At 44.5% G+C, this 19,612-nt stretch overlaps 1 protein-coding gene across 5 annotated transcripts in view; it reads right to left on the minus strand.

The window, feature by feature from the left end:
* Positions 1-3,346: 3,346 nt before the first annotated feature.
* The window catches only part of RNF152 (ring finger protein 152), a 47,033-nt gene continuing 30,767 nt past the window's right edge, over positions 3,347-19,612 (minus strand). For 4 of the 5 annotated variants that reach the window (XM_072853146.1, XM_072853147.1, XM_072853148.1 and 1 more), the window contains one exon: positions 3,347-9,150. In XM_072853146.1, coding sequence (XP_072709247.1) covers positions 8,342-8,953 — 612 coding nt within the window. In that variant the 5' untranslated portion in view covers positions 8,954-9,150 and the 3' untranslated portion in view covers positions 3,347-8,341. Of the gene's footprint in view, positions 9,151-15,949; positions 16,086-19,612 lie in introns of those variants that run through there. The other variant, XM_072853149.1, reaches the window with a different exon arrangement.

Consider the following 19,612-nt stretch of genomic DNA (forward strand, 5'->3'; position numbering starts at 1 on the left):
TCTCTTGTTTTGCTATTGCTTTTCAAAAATAGTAGGGCTAGAGTAAAGAAACAATAATCCAAAATACTCATTTAGAGAGGACCTATGATAATAACAGCAGACAAAGGGGTATTGCAAATAAGACTCTGTATGGAGCCCTGGAGATGTTCCTATTTCTGTGGAGACTTGTTACCATTTTCATCACTGAAAATGCAGTAGAAATTTGCAGTCGCTCATATATACAAAGGTAAGTTTCTCCTTGCAAATCTGCAGGGAAACAGGATGGCCAAACAATGGGCTGAAGAAGAGGAAACAGGAGATGGCACACTCGTAAGGAAGCAGTACAAAGTGCTTTTTAGGCTTCTTACTATAAAGGACGAAAGAACGAACCCAAACCCAAAGATGTCAGCCATCAGCAATAACAAACACAGACAGTATCTAGGGTATTAAAAAATATCCTCATTTATCCACTACTCCTGACAACATTTCTCTCCATCCCAGGGGTTTGCTGGAGTTGCTCATGCTTGTTCTGCCTAGATGGCTGCCAAAAGACATTCAGCGTTGCAATTCTTTGTTTATCGCAAAACCACGCTCCTTGCTGGTAACATTTTACAACTCTTATCACGCTGTTCAATCCAGCTAACACTGTCCAAATCTTGTCTTCTCTAAACCAGAGGAGGTCAGAAAGGACAAGAAAGAACACTCTATGTATCCATTGCAGTTAGCCAGTTATCAAATATAATCATTAAGCAGGGATCCAGTTTTATCAACCTGTAGGTTTAGCAAATCCCTCAGTATTTCAGCACAGCAGGAAAGAAGCAATTAGCATTCAATTTATTTCTCCTGAGTTTTTTAAATCATCATCACTCTGGATTCCTAGGGTGGGTTTTGGTGTGGGTTTGAACTGCAAGCTTTTTTTTTTTTCCACCATGAGTGAAGAATTCTCAGCTATGTACAATGAGCAATTAGAAACATGAGTTACAGAAATACAGGTTTCTACACTCAAGTGCTTGAAAACAGCTGCCTTGGGGTATTACAAAGCCTCTCCTAGTCAATATGCTTTCAAATTTCAAAATAAAACCTTTCCCAAAGCAAAGCTTATTACTTCAAATGTTCTTTAAGAATCATGCAGACTAGCCAACTATCAAGAAACAAACACCTAAGTGTAAAGTCCACCTCTATTCAAGAAAGTATTTAATCATATGTGACCGAATCCCTTCAGCTTCCTTAGATTTAATGCTTTAGTGCTTTCTCAGTTAGCATATTTTCCTGAATCATGTCCCAAATATTTCAATACACTCCTTAAGCAAATCTTTGAGAAACATCTGTGACCATTATTCAAAATAATTTAAGCAACAAATTACTCATTTGCAGTTCAATCAGAAAATTGGCCATGCTTGGGAACTGAGCTCCCTTTTATGCTCGTAGTCAGCCACACGCGTCTACCACATGACACGCTGCTTTGAAAGTATTGTAAGATCCACCACCGTTCTTAAATTCTTCAAAGTGGGATCACACTTGATAATGACAACCTGAATTCAAACCATCTTGCAGGGGAAGATTTTTTCAGATCTTGAGGCAGATCCAGATTTCTCTCAAGCAGATGCAAACCCCAATGATTCAGACCTAGTCAGTGCATGCAGGCACCTATAGGGCAATGCTTCCAAAACTGATCAGCACGGTGATAGCACACACACATCTTTTTGTAATTCTCAAGATAGGCAACTAAATAACCTTCAGCATGAAAGTACTCAGGTTTCTCTGTTATTTACTCCATCTTGAAAACCAAGCCAGAAAGCTACAGACCTCTAATCTAATACTACTAGTTCTTTTGAGTGCCATAGCTGTACCAAATAGCCACTTCTGTTTTCAGCTTCTCAGATCTAATAGGTTCAATAAATCCTGTCTTTAGCTGTTTGGCATTACCAACGTTGTCAACTTCATTATTTGTCCTGGGAGATGGCCACCTGCTTTTGTACGTTCAGTCAACACACATGCAAATAAAACAAGCTTTTATTTTAAATGATGTGACACATCTGCACACACCAAGAATTCAAGGCTTTGCTTTCTTTTTTATCCCAACTTCCTCCTGCTGAATTCCTGTTCAGCTTGTGCCCGAGTCCTGAGCTTCAGTGATGACTCAGCACCGTAAAAAATTTCTGCACACCCATCAACGGTTGGACTAGATGACCTTAGAGGTCTTTTCCAACCTTAATGATTCTACGATTCTATTCTATGATCAAGTTTTTCAGTTAGGTGGAAAACTGCACTTTTGAAATAGGCAGCTTCCCAGCTCAAAGGTGTTGAAGGAAAAGCAAGATCTGGAGTTTCACTGCTGTTCTCGAGATACAATTTGACAGAAATGACATATGCAGGCTACTGCAAAACATGCCCAGTAGTTGTTTTTGCACATACAGATCTGAATTTCCAGCCTACTGCCTAATCATTTGCTCATTTCCAGCTGTCCTTCTCCTTCTGCACCCTTTCTTCACTCTTTCAAACCAGTTCAGGCCAAGTCTGTATGTTGCCTTCAAGATTTCAGGAGTGCTTTATACAGCTCTGTTTCAAGAGACCTCCACTTGAACTTACAGACCCCTGATAAACTAAAAGCCCAGGCATCTGGCTATTCCCTTTTGGGTGGACATCCCAGCCTGGAGGCATGGAGCAATGATGTGGCTCCTCACCTGAACCCGACGAGATGTCACCTGTGGAGCAGCGAGTCCCATCGAACAGCACTAGGAGTCAGTTTGCAGGAGACAGCTCAGAGGACGCAGCAACTCATCCCACATGAAATCCAGGTAGCAATACCTAGGCTTCATGCTACCAAGCTATCTCAGCACCTCATCATCCCAGCACCATAAAGTACATGACCTTCCTGAGATCTAAGAGCCTGAAGTCCTTTTACTAATCCTCTTGGCCTCTCTCTACTACATCTGAGCATGTGCTGTGTGCATACCTGAGCATGGAAACATGTTCCTGAGCTCACATGTATAGGGCTCCATCCATGCCCAAGAGTCCCCATTTCATCCCCACCCTTAGGTGCTTCAGTGTGGTATTGAGGAGGAGAGTGAAAACAGACTTGTGTAGATCTGAAGGGGACTGTGGGATGGACAAGGGGGGATAGGAAATATTTTCTGTGGCTGTGGATCTTACCTAATCCCTCGGAATTGCCTCTGATGTTCAGGAACATGCTTAGCACAAAAATTACAGGAATTATTTAGAACTAAAACAAAAATGTATTGAAGCATAAAGAAATGCTTGAAAAATGCATTTTCTGAACATTTATTAACCATTAAATTTCACTGAACTTGGAAGGTAATTTTTTTCATTAGAGATGCTCAGGGCAACTTAAGAAATGTCTGTAAAATCGTTCAACTTGAGGATGAAGCAAGCAGCTTTGCTTGTTGACACGAGCATGCAAGAGGTAAAGTGACAAAGAGAACACAACAGCCCCAGCTGTCAGGCCTACGGACAGCATACAGCACCAGAAAGGTCACTAACATGTTGTAAATCCATTGCAGCATTTCCAGACAATTTTGCCCTACTGAAGCTCTTGCACAAAAACCTTTGCCTTCAGGGCCAGCAGATCCTTCGACAGCCTCCCAGATGACGCTGGGACTCATTTGCTGCCATGTACCTTCTTCCCTCCCTCCCCCCTCCATCCACCCATAGAAAAAGTCTGGAAAAAACAAATCTTAAGCCACGCTTTCTGTGCAAGTAGGGTAAGGAAGCATTTCAGTCCCAACATTTACTTGATATGCGTTCACCTGACATGAGAATGTCTCCTGCAGTACTCACGCAAGTGTCCCATGCCAGCAAGCGTCTCATGCCAGCAGGCCACGTTCCCTGGGAGCAGTTTAGCTGTGGATGGTGGGTACGGCCCCTTTCTCTGACGGGGAGGAGGCAACATCCTCTGCTTCGGAGAATATCCAGGGAAACACAGAGGTTTGGAGCAGTTTACACAGCAGATTGGTGCCAGGAGCTTTTGATACCCCGACACCTACAGAAGCGCTCAAATCATGTACTAATTGTTTGGTTTTGTTTTAGCCCTGTTGTTAATGTAACAAAACCAGTGCAACGTCAGCCGTCTCTACTCCAGAAAAACATTTGCAGTATTAGAAAGGTTGGCTGCCCAGGGCTCCAGCAATAACGTGACTGGGAAGGGGGGCTCGAGGGGAAGGGGGAGCCGGCGTGCCAGTCTGTACAATACATGCTTAAGTCAAGGCCAATAATCCCTCACTTCCATAAGCAAAAAGTTTACTTAAAACTTTAAAGTCATCCGATTAAAACAGAAAAAAGAAAAAACAAAAATCTGTTGTGTGGCTGAGTAGTCATCAGCTGTAATTCTGTATTCCAAGGTAATTAAAACATGAAAAAACTTTATACTATTTACCACAACCCACACTTAACACTTTGCCTTAAAATGCTGAGAGTCGAATTGCAGCCACCCCCTCGTAAAATACGGAGCAATTCTGCCAAATTCCCTTCCATGCTCTTCATTTGATGGCAAAGTAACAGAGGTACCATAATTCACTTGGTATCGTTCTTTTCCTGCTAATGTTTTATTCAGGCTGAGCTTCATTAATAAAGATGAAACTTTGGACTCATGATTGCTCCATGTTTACAAAACATCCAGGCTCCTTTACATCTTGGTTAAGCATGAACAATCACTGAACACACAATTTCCTAAAAAAATCCCGCATACCAAAATTGCATATTTTGAATTTTTAAAATTCACTAAATAAAATTTCAGAGAGTGAACCCTAAAGTCTGTTTGCCAAGAAAGCACAAGCCAAAAATGGAAGTTGGGACCCTCCATGAAAAAAAAACAAAGCTGGACCCCAACACACACATCCCTCCCATTAAACAAGCAAATAAATACACATTCATACAGAGTAATTTGCTCTAAAAATGCAGGTGCTTCAGTGATTACCCACAAGATTTAGCATAAATTTTGGTTGCTCAAACAGTACTGGAGTCACAGGAAGTTTCCTTCGTTTTTTGGTGGAACTGGGCAGTGATTTCTTACTGGACACCAGAGAACAAAAACTAGCCCAGAACCTGATGATTTTGACACAAGTCCAAATGTGTTTCTCCACAGAGAAAAATTACAAAGACAAGGCTGTTAAAAAAAAAAAAAATAAATTTTAAAAAAGTTATAGGTGTACATAGCAGTATCACTTTTTTAGTGCCAGGTATTGGACCAAGGAATGGGACAGACTGCACTGCATTTTTAAAGTAGTATGACTATTGACATACTTGAGAAACATTTTAACATTGTACATTACAACAAACTATTTAGTTCACTTCTACACAAGTCAGCAAAAAAGCTAGGTGATCCAACATGATATGGCAGCTGCAAATTTAAAATGATACTCACAGTCTAAAGCCAGAACAAAAACATTTCCAGAACCCCTATTTATAAAAAGGAATGAACGTACACACTGCGCACGCACGCAGACAAAAATCTTATTGCTCTTACACAAGGCTGCGAGCAGGCAAATGTCTGGATCAGAAATTAGGTCAAACATGCATTTCAGCAGGCACAAAAAGTACAGGAAATTCATATTAATGAAACAATGTACTGGGTTACGTAATACAGGATGGTATTCTGCTAATATAATACTTACGTCATTAATACCGGATAAACTCCAGGTCTGCCTGTTGCATAATGTGTTATGCAGTGTGGTATTTTAACCTAATTTCTGATTTCTCTTTCATACTGTACCCTCCACGCAGGGACGAAGAGGGGCAGTTTTCAAGACAGCTGTTCTCTGCAACACCAGAGAAACCTCGGCCTCAAGAGCTTCAGTCGGGCAGGTACGGCCAGAAGGAGGTTTAAGCTATCAGCATGGTATCTCCAGGACCTGCTCTTTGACTGCCTTGCATTTTTGTGCAGTCATTAACAACTCAAGACAGACAAATGCAGAAGTTGGTGCAAAACGCATCAGCGCTGTTCTCGGAGCATCTTCCAGCTACGCTATACGCTGCTGGTACACCCAGCAATTGCTACAGGGGATAAGGCAGTAGAGGGTCGAGTCCTATATCTGGTCACTTCCTCAAGAGTCTTATGAAGGCAAGATTTTTTTTGTGAACTGGCTTTCCTTTACACAATAAGCAGCGTAGCGTGGATGTCAGTAAAAATCTGGCTACCTACTGGCAACAAGAGACTAGCACGTTCACAACGCACATTTTGGAGTTCCTGCTGTTCCCTACTGCAACCAAATTAAACATGCTGCAGAGAGGTGTCCATGTAATTACAATACTCGTAAGCCAGGTTCAAGGCATATTGCACATCAGCCTTGCACGAAAAAGGCATTGAATGTGTTATCTGAGGATTTTTTTTTTTTCTTTTGCTGTGCTATGCATACATATGACAGTAGATAAAAATCAGCACAATGGTTCCTCTCCATACATGACCCAACACACACCATAACAATTAAGCACCATATATGCTATTCTTCAGTTAACAGGAATCAAGGAAGAAAATGGTGGTTTGGGAACAGGGAGGGGAAGAAATCCAGCACGAAGTTAGAGGTATGTTCCTGACAGAAGTCCTAGCTGAAAATGTTTATTGTGAACCAGCAACTGGATTTTGTGACATAACCATAAAACCACCGACATCTACAGGGCCAACTTGGGCACTGCATAGTCAAAATTATGTTCTCCAGTGTTACAATATGGCATTGAGCAATCTCTACTTAAATATTAGAAAGAGTAGTAGGTAGATGACAAGAGGTCACGCTTCACGGAGGTTACGCTTTGTACTTGCAAAAAGAACCAGTGCAAATCAATAGGTTTTTTTGTCTTATTAAAGGTCTGTCATGTGCCCCTTGATCCAATCCCTAAATCTCACAGACCTGCCAAATACCCAAATTCACACTGTGCTCTATTTTACTTATGAACAGTACTACTAAAGCTAGCGGGACTGCTTAGAGCAAGGCGCTGCTGCAGTGAAGGTTCAGGAACTTGGCTCTTTCTAAGAAATGAACTGCAAATGACTGGGGTTTCACGACACTCACGGGTGGAGGGAGACACTTCCTGTGATTTTTTTTAAATCTGTCCTTATGAACACCAACATTTGTAAGACTGAAATGTGGGAAAAGGCTCTGTTATGCTCACCCAGACATTTTAACACCAGGCCAGCCACAGTGGTTTAGGGGGGGTAGCCCACCCAGCAGAGGGTTAGGGTGGCCTGGGTTCTCCTCCCAGCTATGTCACTGCTTCTTACTAGATGATTGCACATAAGGGTCCTTGGTCTTAGTTAGGATGGTGAGGCTTCCTTAGAGCAACTCCTGTGTTACACCATCCATGGGTGCACAGTTGCATCTCCTAGGAAAGAGGGAGGCAAAATAGGTCTAAATTCTTTAGAAACAATTAAGAAAACCCAACCTCTAGGAAAAAAAAAATAAAACAACAACAATTTTCTATCATGTCCTTGCAGGAAGGAGTCCTAGGACTTCTCATGACCCATTTCTTCACTAATGGCTACGAAGGGCAGGTTGTCAGGAAGCCCTGCTGCCAGATCAGCGGTAAAACAGCATGTCCAGTGTTTACTGTTCAAAGCCATCCTTTGCGTGAAGCCAGTTAGGCAGAAGTGTTTTGGCTGCATTTTTAGGTATTCCTCCTAGCCCACTTTGCTTCCCTGCTCGGAAGCTCCTTCAAACAAAAGATGCTGGAAGTGCCACTTCCCTGTAGCTGAAAAAAATGAGGAAAAACAGAGAGGCAAAAAACACACACCACGGAACAAAACGATTGCTTGTAAAATGCTTCCTTTTAAAAACTATTGTACAACTTCCTAACTTGGTTTAATTAATGTGCAGTTTAAAACATATAAAATGCTTTACCAGCTAAATGATTTCTTGGTTTTACAAGTCTCCCTCCCTCCCCCCATTAAAAAATAATGCATGTGTGGACTGGTATTGAACACCTTGTACAGACTCACGCACCAATTCTCCTTTAATTCTACATGGAGCAGTTTTGATTTTAATCTACTGTGTTTAGAGAAGAGCTCATACCGTATACTTTACAGTATAACCAGCTACATAGATGTCTTTAATCTCGTAACACGATAAAAAAAGTCACTGTAAGTTGCAGTCCCTTTGATAAATGATTATAGTGACGCATGCAGTCCTCCTCAGTGCCGTTGCCGCCAGACACGGGACGTGATTTTCTCCGCACGCTGCCGAGAGGCCAGATGCTGCACCGCCGGGGGCCACGGCTGGGCCGGCACATCGCTGCCCTGGTGCACAGCGTTCTGCAGTCATTGGGCAAAGCTGCGGTGAATTGTCTTGCTCGATACCACCACCACCACCAACCCGACCCAACCCAACCCCCAGGGGAGCCCACCCCCCTCCCCGCCTCAGCCGCAGGAGATCACCGTGAAGCGCTTGGAAATGCATGACATGTTGTGGAGGACGATGCCCAGGAGAAAGACCAGGACGCAGGCCACCAGGATGACAGTGCAAACCCCTGACCAGGTGGAGCTTTTCACAACACCTCTCCGGTCCGGCTCCTCTGCTCCTCCCTCGGCGGGAAGGCCGCCCTGCAGCGGCTGCTGCTCCGCCGGGATCGTCACCACCGCCAGGGACTTCTGCTGGCTGCCGGGCAGGAGGCGGCAGCCGATGTCTCCTGGCAGTAGCGCCCTCTCCTTGGAGAGGGGCAAAGGCAGCATGTAGCACCCATTGCTGGGGAGTTTGATGAAGACGGGGGTGTGCTCCGAGGTGTGGGGGATTGCAATGACAGCGATCACCTCGGGGTCATCAGGCAGCTGCGACACAGAGTACCCCGGCGGCAGCTTGGTGATCCCGCGGCACCAGGGGCAACGCAGGTCCTTCTGGCTGGTCCTCATCTGCTGCAGGCACACCGAGCAGCAGGTGTGCTTGCAGTCCAGGAGCTTGGGCCGCCGGCGGGGGCTGTAGTAGTTGAAGCAAATCTGGCACTCCAGCAGAGAGTCCTGGGACAGGGTCTCCATGGTGGCCGGCACAGGGAGGCACGGCGGGCCTTGCGACGAGCCTCACCCCAGCGCCCCGCAGCCGAGGGGCAGCACCCGCCTTCCCGCCGCTTCTCCTCAGGGCAGCGCCTGCCTTCCCGCTGCTTCTTCTCCTCAGGGCAGCACCGGGCGGCGGCTAGGGAGAGCACAGGAAACCTCTAGCCTGAACCTTTCAGTACCTGAGACACAGAAAAATGTGAAGGAACAGGTTATTTACAGGAACCGGTGGCAACATGAGTCCAGCTAAGGGGGAATGAAAACCAGCGCTGACCTTGTAATCTGGTGGGAGAAACAAATTTGTGACCTTTAACAAGAAAGCATCTTCCCACTGGCTTCACCAAACTGCCCAGCAGCAAACCTGCAGGCCAGCCATCACTAAATCTCCCTTTTTTTCTTTTTCCCCAGCTACAAAATCCCTACCAACCCACCAGTCCGCCACTCACAGTTGTATTTATACCGATAACAGGGAAGGCTGTAGTTCACTAAGCAGGTCCTTCACCATCTACCTCCTGCCATACTTTCAGAACTTTTCAGCCCTTCCTGCACCTTAACAATTGTTTTCATTTAATCCTTTAAACCCCTGAAGATTTTTAGCTATTTGGCTTGACCGCTAAGACTGTGTGAAAGGTGGGGGAAAGAAAAAAATGTTTAAACGGATGCATTTCCACAGGCTGCTGAACTTATGCCTGTGCGTGAATGAGCAACCAAGTAAATATACTGAAACACCCACATTTGCGCACAACGAAAAGGAATGGCATCGTTTTCACTCAAATTAACTGTTTGCCTGGTTACACGAGCAGCTTGTTGAACATGGCCCTCTGAAACATAAACCTTCCCACTGATGAAAACTTCACGTGAGACAAAAGGCTCCGTTTAGACCAGAACTGCCAAATGCCACGGAGAACAATCTGCTAATGCACCGAATTAAAGGCGAATTGTTACTAACCTTGTTCTAAACTATTCATTATAAAGGGATTCTTTGCATTTCCCCACTTATTTCTTATAGCTATGCAAAAAAAGGGAGCTGTGTTTACTTTCACAGTGAGTTGTTTAGCTTTGTTTAATTTTGGTCACTCCAACACAGGATAAATATGAAGGGGTGACATTTTTACAACTTTTTACATTGCCTTCTTTACTGTATTTGAAGAAGTATCAGCCTGAATTTGCATCCAGAGAATACAATAAAGAAAACCCAAAATATTTGCATGGTGACCTTTGATCTTCTCTAGTTAGAATGTTATTCCCAAAACAGAGCTAACACCTGAGGACCACAGCTGTCAGAGGACTTCTTCCTTTCCATGCAATTATTTCTTGCTCTTCCCTCTGGATCACAGCAACTAGGTTGCAACATGCTAATCGATGGGTGACGTCAGTAAAACAGAAATAACGTAGTTCAAGAAGAGAAGGCAGGCATAGATGTGGGGTTTGCAATGCAGGACAGCCCTCTGGACCACACTGTCCCATATCCCGCTTCTGGCAGTTACCGGTATTTGAATAGGGAAAACAAAATACACATCATCTCTTCAGATGCTAACAACTGGTATCACTGACATTGGCAGAACTGGCCCTGCTGCTGATTTTGTAACAGCAGCAGATTTTGGCTCACAAGGCCCTTCAACAAACACGCAGTGACAATCCTGACTCAGGAGGGAGCAGGGGCTGCAGTTATGAAGGCAGGAGCTTGGGAAACACGGGCAACGGCTGCAGGAGGAAACGGCACATGCCAGCCACCCGAACTGCACTTTTGGGATGCTTTGCCTGAACATGGCACAGAGGCCACCGCTGGCAGAGACCCCCACCAGCATGAAGGCAGCACGGGTCTATGCAGTGCCTGCTCTGCACCGGCCTGTATTGCACAGAGGGAGCCTAACACTGCCGCAGAAGGGCCTATGCATTCACTGCCCACGTGCAGGCCACACCAAGGGAAAGTGGAAGAAAATGAGTAGAGGTTTTATCTTCTTTATCCTCTCCTTCCCGTTACTATCTCCACATCCCTGTGGTACAGGCAGGCACAAAGGCAGACTGTCAGAAAGGGTCACTGAAAGACTAGCGTGCAGCTGAGAGAAAAATGGAAGAGAGCTATCCACAATGCTAGGCAATTCCTGGCTGAAAAACACTAAGAGGCAAAGGCCAGATTAGAAATGAGTTATAGGAACTCAGGAAGTAATCACTGAAGCCATCAGATCCAGTTTTCAGCCACAAGCAACCCAGCAGTTTTATATTTTGCACAGAAGTATACATACAAAATCTTCACAGTTATGAACTGCCCAAGCCAAACTTGAGCTGAGACATTACAAGATGCAACTCTGATCTGCTATATCTGCAAATCTATCAAAAAAACCCAGGTATAACAATCCTGCAGTATTATTATGAGAAAAAAGCCCCAATGCCTGGAAATTCAGAAGGTAAGGCTTATGTTTGAAAACAGAGTGGCAGTACTCCTGCAGATGTAAATCAGTATCTCTGCATAGAAGCTCTGCCCTCCATATTTTGGATGTCAATGAACTGACTGGTGAAGTTCTCTGACCTCATTTAGCTGTCACCTACAGCCATCTCTCTCCACTTACAGTGCTAAAGGTTCTATTGATGTGAATGTGATTGGGATCAAGATCATTTTTCTGACCACATATCCTTGTCCAGGAGTCATATACTCATGCACTATAAAGCCCCTCATCCCTGTCCCAGTGATATCCTTACAGTAGAAGATCAGTGCTACGAGAGAATGAGATGAGGTATTTGGAACTGAAGAATAAAACAAAAGTCACCTCCAGGCAAACAGCGCCCTAAGTAAAAAGAAGAAAATCCATCCCAACAAGATCTCAGCTGGTTTGAATGCTAAGTAATGCTGTGAAGCATTCTCCAGGAGGACAACATTTTAAAGCATTAGTGCAATCTGTAGGAAGAAAAAGGGAAAGAATGGAGCCAAATTAAAAGGTTAAGATAGGGCTTACCACCTACATGACATACATTGTTCAGATATGTGCAGATATATTTCAGAAGCTGTAAATATAGTGACAACCCCATTTTGACCTGGTGCTGAATCAAGGAGTCACTTCCAACTGTGTGTCTTCAAGTTACACTTTTTTCCTTTCCTTTCCTTCCCCCCCAAAAGAACAACTACAAACATTATTTCAGATAACAAGGGTGCATTGTACATATTCCTATACCAAATTATGACATTTCTTACTTTCCCAAAATGTCTCAAATAATGATCAGAGGTGTATTTTGACAGATCAGTGGTAACAACCATAAGCAGAGAGGTTAGTATGATTCCTTCAGAATATGCCTAAAAACAAGTTAAAGAGTAGCCACAACCACCTAACCCCTTGGCCTTTGCTGACACTGCCTTGTTCAAAGGTTGGACATGCAGTTTCATGGGTGCAATGTAACTTTATTCCCAACCATACTGACAGCCCCACAACTCTCCTGCACTCTGCCACAGCACAGTTTGGGGATAAAAGAAAGTCCAGCCATCATCTACAGTCAGAATTAAACTGCATAATATCTATTTGATTCATTTTGCAGCACGTAGTTAGGAAGGAAAAAGCCACAGGAGCTCTCTCAGTACTCTTCTACCACTTTGCTCTAACAACTATGCCAAGATTTAACACTGCATCAGACCTCCTCTTGGACAGGGGCCTGAACGCCCTAGTTTGTGCTCAATGCACCCCCATACCAGTTGGGGGTACTGAGCTATCACAGGTGAACACCTCGCTCAAAGCTTAGTCAGACTGGACTCTTCTTGGCGCTTCAAGCACAAAGGCAAAGAGGCAGCCAGTCTGCACGTGAGGGCACGGCTGACATCAGCATCAGGCAAAAAACATTGTTTTGTCATTATTTGTTCTCATCACCCAGTGACAGCCAAGGGGGGCGAGGGGACTGTTGACAGGAAAATGGGGGGGTGGTGGTGGAGGGGGGGGGTGGAATCAGAAAAGACTGTCAGAGATATCTGTAGGTCTCTGCAAGAAAGACAGCGTATGTATGTGTGGATAAGGGCACACATGTGGAAGGGAGGGCTGGGGACTATGACAGTGAAACCACACACACACACACAGAGGCAACTGCAACTGCAAGTAGTGACTCTGCCTGGCACAAACCTGACAGCAACTGGAAGCTCTTCAGGGCTTAGATCTAACTAGTAACGCAAATAAAAACTAACTGGGTATGAAAATCCACAAGCTCCAAAACTCAAGTGTCAGAAAGCTGCAGCAGGAGCAAAGGCAGCAAGAAGAGACAGGCGTTGCAAAGAAGCATCAGGAGACCTCTCTGCCTCCCCCACACCCTCTTCCCCTTGCTGTGGGTCTGCCCAGCATCCACAGGGCTGCCACTGGCTGGCGGGAGGAGAGATTCACAAGCAGTTACAGAGACCCAGGGAGAAACCTGCAAAGCTGATGACCCCTGCAGCAGAAGATCAAGGTACAGCCGGGTGGCTGAGAGCACGGCACAAAGGTCCTCCTTGCAGATTTGGGCTGCCCTCTGCACGAGCCAAGAGTTTTTAAGATTTGAGAAACGAACGATTGCGTGACTCAAGAGCAATAAAGGTCTGGAGAATAAAACAGGTATTTCAGCTGTTTGTCAGTCATGCTATCTGTTCTGCCGGTACCTTGTCAGAGGCTGCAGCAGAGACCCCAGCTCTCTTTTTCTGGGTGAGCAGGAGGCCAGGAATGCCAAGGCATCAGCTTCCTACTCCCCGAGAAGAAGGGGGAAGGGGCATTTGTTGCTCTCTTGCAATTCGTAGCTTCCCAGCACAACGTAGGGAGGTGCTGCTGGAGGTGAACAGATGAAGGCTGCTGCAGCTAGTATAGTACAGACAGCAAGAGGAAGAAGAAAGCACAGGTTTGCTGCAGGGAAAGCTCTGCACAAACCCTAACTGTAAAGTGGTCCCCAACTGGCCAGGTCAGAATAGACAGCTATTCTTGGAACCCAGTGCAAAGAAAGACATTAAACATCCATGACGGGAGTTGGACATCAAGTCAGAGAACAGAGTAATGGCATATCCTTGCCTACTGCCGTAATGTTTTTTCCTATGTAAGGACAGCCCCAGTGATACTAAGAAATGGAAACCACAGCCTTGAAGGGGTGCTGCCTCTACTGGAGAACTCAGAACTACCTTCACACATACTTCCTAACTTATTAGGGCCCAAAATTATATTCATTTGAAAGCCCCAAAAATATACTTTAACAATGCCTGTGGAATCTAATACAATTCACAGAAGATTAAACATCATATCACATTTCTAAAGACTGGCTTCAGGGCATGCTGATGTAGTTAGGTGATCACTGAAAGAAAAGCCTCAAAAACTTTGTACAGACTTATGCACATATTTAGGCATACTCTACTTGCTGCATGGCAAGGTTAATAACAAACTTTCAGCAAGGCAGTGCATTGACGATACTTCACCTTTCTCAAGGAAGGTTCATTACATAAACTCCCCAAACACATTAAGAATTCTTTGACGGTATTTTACTGAGTATGTATGATTTATGATGAAGAAGGATCCATTCATTTCAGGTGCCCTTAGGCTGGAAAGGAGATGGGGGTGAGGGGGGAGTACCATTCTCAATAGGGGAACTAATTGCAAGAATCATCTGCCCACAGATATGGGAGGAAACATGTGCTAGAGTAATTTCAAACTGCTGTTGAGGAGGAAGGAACATATTTAATATTTGGAAGCATTTCTGCTACAAAATTCAGCATCCGTGTATGTTTTCAACAGATCATGTTTGGACAAAACACACTGGGGCTGTTGCAAATGCCTAGGATGTACTACCTGATTTCCCCTGAATATCCTTCACTAAATGATCCTATTTATTTTTAGGCTGTTCTGTAGCACTAATTACCATAGTAACTGAGAACAGCACAACGATTAATTAATTTATTCATCACAACACTCTTGTTAAGAGAGAGAGAAGTATTATCATCATTATATCCTTTCATCATCTAAGAAAAGAAGTGCTGAGAGATGAAGCAGCTAGTCCAAGGTCATGCAAGCACCACCCAGATTGCCTCAAAGCTCCTAGACAACTTCATCACAGCTCCACTTTTCACCTCATGAGCTACCAGGCAGAGGTGACAAGATTCTGGACAGATTCTTTTTTGCAACAGAGAATCCACAAAACTCAGAAAATCACCCATCTCTCCCCATCTCTTCCAGCTGGCAGCATCCCCATGGTATGCCTGAGATTTTTTGTGGCTTTCATTGAACATATCAGCTTTTCCACAGACTGTGAAAATCATGAGAGCCTGTGATCCAGAAGTTAAAGTATCTCCATGGACACAGTTCATCCACCATGTAGATTACAACTGAGAGATGATATGCATTTTGAGGGACATAAAGCTAACAATAAGGCAACAAAGTTAATTCATTCTTCTCTCCAGAATTACCTGTTTTCCAGGCATGTTCCTCTAAGCCAGGCAGCCTACACCCACCATCCTTTCCATTTAGTTATTCACAATTGCACAGAAATATTGCAGAACAAAAGTGTTTTAATTTGGCTAAACCCTTAGCCAGCACAAGCTGGCACTGTTCCTTTAGCTTTAGTCCAGCCCTCACCAAGATGAAAATCAAGTGTACACATGCCCGGATGCATAAAGCCACAAAAAATAAAGCTGAGTGAAACTGTGATATATGAGCCTACAACTTCCTATGAACCAGCACCAGGGGATCTATGCTGATGGAGAGAGAATCTGCTCTAGATGATCTCAACAGCGCAGATCAAAGAGGACAGCAGTTGTCCTGCCTCTCTGGCAGCTGAGCAATCAGAGGTGGCTCACAAAAAAGGAGCCTAGTTGCAAGGTATCATGCCACAGCATTTACCTTAGAAATTGTCACCAGCCAGCCCTAGCAACAGGAGAGAGAGGCAGAAAGGTCACCCACAGGAATGTAACTAGACGTAGAACTTTACAGTTTTGGAGCAAAAACAGATCAGGTGAAAACACCAAGCTTTGGTGTTTATAGAAAACAGAGAGAGACTCACATGCCGCTCGTTGTTCCATCTCACGTCACCAGCTGCGCTGCTCCCTCTTTTTATCTGCAAACTTGGACACGTCCACATTCCCTGGCTCCAAAGACCTTATTTTGGTCAAATATGACCAGGATAAGCTGCACTTTGTTCCAACAGCAAACACTACTCATCACCTGCAACAGGCCAGGTCAGCAAATGACAGGTACAGTTTCTTACTGCTGAGTCAAAACAGTTTGACAAAAAGTCAAACAGGTGCTTTACCAGTGAGAAACACTATTTGAAATCAAAATATTCCACAGAAGTATGCCCATTTCAGACAGGCAGAGACAGAAAGCAGACAGCTTTCCTGCCCACCCAGCCCCTCGGCAGCCCTCCATGCAGGTGGCCCTGGAGCCCAGGCTATGGGAGCCTGACCTGCTCCTCACCAGCCCAACTCTGCCACATCTGTAGGTTTTCAACAAGGTCACTTGTTAAGCTGCCCCAGAGGTATGGTTCCCCAAATCTCCCAGGCTCCCTCCAGCCTGGCAGAGCTCCCCCCAGCCAGGGGACCCCCAGGTGCAGCTCTGCCCTGCTAGAAGGAGTCTGAAGGTACTCCTCACCACCTCTGCTGTCCGTAAAAAAAAGTCCTAGCGTTTCTCTTCCTGCATGACGGGTGCACTGACAGGATGAGAGACCTGACTGTGGTCCTGAGAAATCCCAAATCTGAACATTTCCCAGCACAGGATATTAAAAGGTTCCCTCCCAATTTGCAAATAAACAAAATCTCCAGCATTCAAAGCATCCCAATGGATGGTGCTCATTTCTACAGCCCACTCTGAGAACAACACTTGCAGAGCCATTAGCACTTCTTCAGTTTTGTTGGCTGTTCTTAATTATGCCTGACTCACTTCTAAACCCCAGGGTGAGAGGAATTAAAAGCCAGGTTTTTCCACTACCGAGAGACCCATTTGCCATTCAAGCTGACATCAAGAGGAATGGGGGTGGGAGGGGTGGCGTGAAAATAAATCTACCCCTTACCCCCTGAATAAAAGCAGCACCACTAGCTATTTATGACCAGGACATAAGGAGCAGGTGGTTGGCAAAGACAGATTTAGAACTTGCTTCCCGCATCTAAAGTGAGGTCACAAGTTAAGTCTCTAAGGCCAAAATCCCGCAACCTTACAGGAGAGCTTTGTCCAAGCAAAGAGTAAAGCTATGGACATTAAACCTACTCTCAGTTTTTAATGCACTGCAACATCTTTCTAACATATTTTCATTTATGGCAACATGACAGAATTCTGTGGCATTCAAAATACTGAGAGGGAGAGAGGCATGAAGCACCTGATCACTTAAATGACAAATTTTGCTCTTCCATTAGAGCTTTATGCTTCATCTGCCATTGATAGAATTTGTCTGATACCTGAAGAGAAACTTAATTAAAAGATTCTTCCCTCCCTCCCCTGAGGATTTGGTATTAGACTTACAAAATACACCAACCAAAAAAAAAAAGTAATTTTAAGTAAAGCTCAAATGCAGACATTTCTCACTGATACAGGTCAGTGGGTGATTGAGTGGGAATCGGCTTGAATTAGAGTATTAAGACACCAGTCTATAATTACAGGAGAGAGTGCTACAGCTCTCTGAGGTCACTGAGTGGGTTTTGACAAAACTAGGTCAAAACCTACCTGCCTGTGGGCCCAAACAGAGGAGGAGAGAAAGGAATCGATACTCACACGTTCATATGTTGCCTATACAATACAAAAACTGAAAACTCAATTTCACACTTACCTCAGGAAACAAAAGTCCTTCAAATGACAGTTTTAATTGTAGCAACTCTGCTCTGCGCTCCCACCTTGTACACCCCGCCTGCTTAACATGCTCTGCACTCTCTGCACGCACCCAGCGTGGCTTCCTGAGGACGTGATTCTGAGACCCGCATCACTGAACAGCTACCTTCACATGGCTGCTCTCAAGAGCTGAGATGGTTTGGGGTTTCTTTTGTTTGGGTGTGGGAAGGGGTTGCTTCTTTTTTTGCTTCAGAAGAAAAAAAAAAAAAGGGCAACAGACCTAGGGGAATCAAAATAATTCATCCTTTTACATTGAAATAGATGGGATTAAGAAATTGGAAAATGTGTTTTTTTGAAGCCACATAACAATAAGTAAGGAAATTCTCTTCTTTCATAGACCATAAAGAAGTAGAATAAGGTTTGAAGGAGATTAGATGGGGATGAAGCTTTTTTCATCTTTTTACCTTTCTCCTGAAATCTGCTAAGTGGGCAGCACAAGGGAGTAAAGTCCCCTGTTTATCAAGAGAAAAGGTGTAACAGATGTCCCAACACAGAAGAACCACTTCCAAGAGCTTATCTTCACAAGAGAGTGGAAGATAGCCAACTAATACGCCTCCTCAAGGTCAACTGCTGTGTCATTTCCTAATGCAGACAAATTGTCATCTTCATGCATTTTCGGTCCCTGATAAGCACTACAGCTACTCCAGGTCACGGCACTGGTCATTCTGGTTTGCAGACTACACCAAAAGGAACTGGAACTGATCCAAAAGCTCCTTTCTTATTGGAAACTAATCATTCACCCTGGAACACTCTGTCAGCTAGTAATATTAATACCACCCTCACTTCCTGAATTTTGGGAACAGTCCAACTCTCATGGCAAATACGGATCACAAGCAGAGTTAGACCAAGCCTGAACTGCATACATATTGATGATTTCCTATTTTGTGATTTATCCCTCTGTCTTTACACCAGTAAAATCCTCCAAAAGAGATTTAGCAGGCTATACTGGATAAATAATGTCTTCCAATTCTTTTCCAAACCACATGTTTCTACCCGTGACTATAAACACTCTACAAGCTCCAGTTCAGACAAGTTATGAAGCGCATGGCCTGACATTAGCCACAGAAGTTAATGGCATAATACATGCTCTTGAGGTCAGTTGCACATTTACATACTTAACACGCTATCCATTAATGCAACCAACACAGAACCAGGTGTCAGCAGCCGCAGGCAGGTTAAGGTAGTCTCTTAGTGCAGATGCCTTCACTTCCCCTGCGCCACCTTGAAAACATGCAACCTGAGGAAACACAACACAACCTTCCCAAAACAGCTGCAACTAAACCAACTGGTTGCACATCTACTAACCTGACCAGCCCCACATCGCGACTCGAAGCCCCAGTACCACCAGGGGAAATTTCAGACTAGTGGTGAGACAAAAAACTGGCACCAGGAAAGGCTCTCGGCTCTCTCCTTCATGCCCACGGACATGGGCATGCCCATGAAAGAAATGAGAAGACTCCCATGGATGGACTTGTAGGATGAAACCTAGAACAGAGCGAGGGGATTTGCATCAAGTCTCTCCCTCACATGAACCAGCACTGTTTGCAGACAAAAGTAGTCTCGCAGCTACGCAATGCAGTGTTCTCGAGGGCGACGACCATAACTCAGGTTAGCACCACCACAACCCTCGCTGGTGGGCTGAGATAAATTACAGCTCTGGGAGACTGAGCTCAAAGCTGCAGTCCTGCTAGCCTCTCTGCTCTGGTAGCCACACTATGATCAGGACTGGCAATTGGCTGCTCAAATGCTCAGGCAGAGGAAGATAAACTATTCATGCCCATATTATGTGAAATCTACTGTTGCTTTCCTTCACAGAGACGGTATTTGATTCCAAGAGCCACTCACCTTC

Source organism: Ciconia boyciana, chromosome 2 (assembly GCF_034638445.1).
Source record: "Ciconia boyciana chromosome 2, ASM3463844v1, whole genome shotgun sequence".
Classification (NCBI taxonomy): domain Eukaryota; kingdom Metazoa; phylum Chordata; class Aves; order Ciconiiformes; family Ciconiidae; genus Ciconia; species Ciconia boyciana.